The sequence below is a fragment of the Colossoma macropomum genome, unplaced genomic scaffold (genome assembly GCF_904425465.1).
Source record: "Colossoma macropomum unplaced genomic scaffold, Colossoma_macropomum, whole genome shotgun sequence".
Lineage (NCBI taxonomy): Eukaryota > Metazoa > Chordata > Actinopteri > Characiformes > Serrasalmidae > Colossoma > Colossoma macropomum.
The window spans coordinates 5,614,367-5,617,979 of record NW_023494802.1 but is presented as its reverse complement, the minus strand read 5'-3'; the positions used below and the strand labels follow the sequence as shown (position 1 = coordinate 5,617,979).

At 42.7% G+C, this 3,613-nt stretch overlaps 1 protein-coding gene across 1 annotated transcript; it reads right to left on the bottom strand.

Moving 5' to 3' along the window:
• Positions 1-963: 963 nt before the first annotated feature.
• Positions 964-1,962, bottom strand: rprm3 (reprimo, TP53 dependent G2 arrest mediator homolog 3). The gene has a single exon (XM_036591880.1). The coding sequence runs from the start codon at positions 1,762-1,764 to the stop codon at positions 1,516-1,518; it is 249 nt and encodes an 82-aa protein (XP_036447773.1). The 5' UTR covers positions 1,765-1,962; the 3' UTR covers positions 964-1,515.
• Between the last annotated feature and the right edge of the window lie 1,651 nt (positions 1,963-3,613).

Here is a 3,613-nt window from a genome sequence, read left to right as displayed (position 1 = left end):
ACTGACTGCTCTGCACAAACAACAAGAATGCACTTCCAATGCAATTTACTTCCAGTGTATCATTTCCATATAAAACATTACATCAACACAATTATTGCCAAAAGTAACTAAACTAAGAGAGAAAATTGTGTTGATGCCTTTTATTCATGTGGAAATGTACAGGTTTTAAATCAATTCCAAGAACCCATTTTTCTAGTGTATTAGCAACTGTCCTCACCTTTACGCTCTTAAAAATAAAGGTGCTGACAATGCCAAACTCTTAAACATATGTATCTTTAATGGTTCTTTAGTAAAAAGAATTGTCCTATTTAGAACCATGAGTTCTACATAGTACCATTTCATGCTTGAACGGTTCTTTGCATGGTGAAGTGGTGCTTCATATTGATGGAGAATGTGTTGTATATGGTTCTATATAGCAAAAAGGGTTCTGCTATTGTTATGATGTCAAGCTTGTAACAGCAGAATAACCCTTTTTGGTGCTATATAGAACCATGAGTGTAAAGAACTTTTTAAAGTTCAAAGAACCTGCATATAACATTGCAGGAAGAAAACTGTCTGTTATGTGAAGGTTCTTCAACTCGTGAGGTGGGCGATATGGCAAAAATATAACATTGTGATACTTCAAGAGGTTTTCATGATAATTGATATGTAATAATATTTATTTTTCCAGTCAGCTGATCAGTTGGAGCAGAGAAAAAAGAACAAGTAATGCTACATTTTAAAGAAAGATCAACAACTGTGAACACAATGATTTTTATTCAGTATTTGGCAGATTGTGTTGCACTAAATCCAGTTAAACAGGTCTAATGCTGCTCTCTATATAATGAAACATGCAGTTGGTCACGGTACGTTCACAGAGCCCTGCTGGTGACATCCTGTGTAATGAAAAATAATGTGTGGCCACAGCTTAATAAGGCATGATCTCGTTCCCACACCTTACTAAGTTGTGGCTACGCATTAGGATGATAAGTCATGGCTGCAACTTAATTACCCTGTTCCCATGCCTTACTAAGTTGTGGCCACGCATTATTTTTATTTATACGGGATGTCACCAGCAGGGCTTTGTAGCATTCTCTATTGTATCGTGTCAATTCATCACGATAATGATATATACTGTCATATCGCCCAGCCCTTCTTTAAACGTTTAAAAGCTTCTTCACAGCCATCTCACTTACAAAAATGGTTCTTTGGGGAACCAAAAGTGTTTATGTTCTATGTCCTCTTGTGACACCCTTATTTTGAAGAGTTTGCTTCAAAAAGTAACTGATTACACTACACGGACGTCTATATTCATCGTGGTTTATTAAAAAACATCACTCTTACTTCAGCATGCATTTGGTATTTTGGCAGTCCTGAAACAGGGATGACGCTAAAGCTCAACAAGTCCACGTCCATGTCCTCCTCCACCTCCTCCTCCTGCTCCTCCTCGGGGCTCAGAGAGAAGCAAAGTTCAGCTCTTCTCCACTTTTCAGGTCCGTGAATCATCCTGAGCGCTACAAGTCCTCCTGGATCCCCTCACGCCGCGATCATGATGATCTCCGCTTCTTTGGAGGGTCTCCGGTCGTCGGCCAGCAGGTTCATCATGCTCTCGGACTTGATGAGCAGGTTGCAGCCGAGGAAGAAGACGCCGAAGATGACGGTCAGAGAGAGCACGCAGAGCACGGCGATCTGCACGAGGCGCCCGAGGAACTGCTCGCGCTCGTCCGCCAAGGGCACGCGAGACCCCGCCATGGCTGGAGCCAGCAGTCCGTGAGACACGTTCATACCTAAAGCTGGGAAACTGAGTTAAGCCCCCTACCTCGAGACCCCCAAGACTTCTCGAACTTCGGGTTTGCCTTTAAGCGCACTGGAGCTCTGGAGTGCGCATGATCCAAGACGGAGTGGAAGTTCCAGCCGTTGGGTGTTAGGTTAGAAGGCGTGAGGTGGCCCTTCAGCTGGGGGGTTTCGCTCCTTCTGTCATTAGAGCTGCGGTCGTAGTGGCTCTAGTGAACGGGATGTTGGGAAAATGCGCCTGAGTGGCGCGGAGAGGCGGGAGCCAATCAGAGAGCGAGATGATAGGAGCGCTCTCTGGTCAGTTAACTTAACTGTTAGGACACTGGTGTCCCCCAAGCAGGGTTATGAGGTTCATAATAAACCTTGTATTGGAGCACTTTCATAGAAGTGTCACCACTGTTTCTAGTGGAGCTGCACTACACACGTCCAAAAGTCTGTAGACGCCCGTTCAAACGTTTTTTTCTAAAAAAAAAGTGGTATTAATTGGAAGTTTGGCCTCTCTTTGCTACAGTAACAGTCTCTACACTTCTGGGAAGGCTTTACACTAGATCAGGGATCGTCCAGCCAAATGTTAAGAAGAGCTATTTTGTCCTTTTAGCAAAAATCCAACCACCTTGAGAGCCACAACATTTTATGTCCATTTTACGATCTTGGCTGTAAACATGTCTCAGTATGCGCTAATGTACTAGTGTAGGCTAACAAATATAATATAAATGAAAACGAAGAATCACTTTGCTCTGCTTTAAGCTTTAGCTCAGCTATAGCCGCTTTTCTTGCATCTCCGGCAGGAAACTTTTCCTCAAACGTAGAACAGTTTTTTGTAAAATGTCTCTCAACATTCAACTTTTACGAGGCTGAAGTCGCTTCTCATTAACCAGCTTCTTGTCCAAATTCTCCTGTTCCACCTTAAATGGTGGCTGAGGCGCCAGAATGTAACTGCTGAACCACTTAAGGTGAAAAGGGAAAATTTGAACAAGAAGCTGGAGAATGAGAAACTGACTTCAGCTTCGCGACTTTTTAGTGTTTGACAGTTTCTCGTTGTTGATTAAACGTATCAGGAAACCAGCTGGAGTGAATATCAATGCCCATATAAGTCCATTCGTCTCTAAATTATCAATGTTCATCTTAAATCTTTCTCTTTGCCTTTTCATTAGCTGCTAGCTAGGTGAGATTGTTATCTGCATTGCTATGGTGACCAGCAGTCTGGGCGCCAACTTTCAGGGTTAAAGGCTGAATTAGATTAACTCCAGCGTTTAAGACCATTTATTGTTAAAACTGTGTTAGAACGACCAACAGAGTTTTATTTTACTGCAAAGGAGGATTCATTTATTTTTACCTAAAAATCTATTTCTGCTGTGGAGTAAACAGGGCAGACCCCTCCACTAGATGTTGTAACATTGCTGTGAGGATTTGATTGCATTCAGTCAACATTAGTGACTTGAGGTTGAGGTATGTTGGATGATCAGTTTTGGACCATAACTCCCCTGAACCAGGATGTGCCCAGACAATTTCAAACAATAATGCTTGGCAGACATAGTCAAAGGAAGCATTAGAGCCCAGGTGTCAAACACAAGGCCCAAGGGCCAAGTCAGGCCTGGGGCACAGTCCTCTTTGGCCTGCAACATTATTTTAATTTTCTATGTATATTAGCCCTTTTCACCATGAACTGCACTACAGTTCCCAGCATGCACTGCAATGTGTGCTCCCTCTCCCTCCCCAACAAGGATCTGTGGGACTGCACCACAAAAACAAAACAAAAAAATTACAGGTGTCTAGTTTAAGTGAATGGGCACTTTTAAAAACCTACTGTACACTGGGGACATTTAAAGAGGTTTAGCAG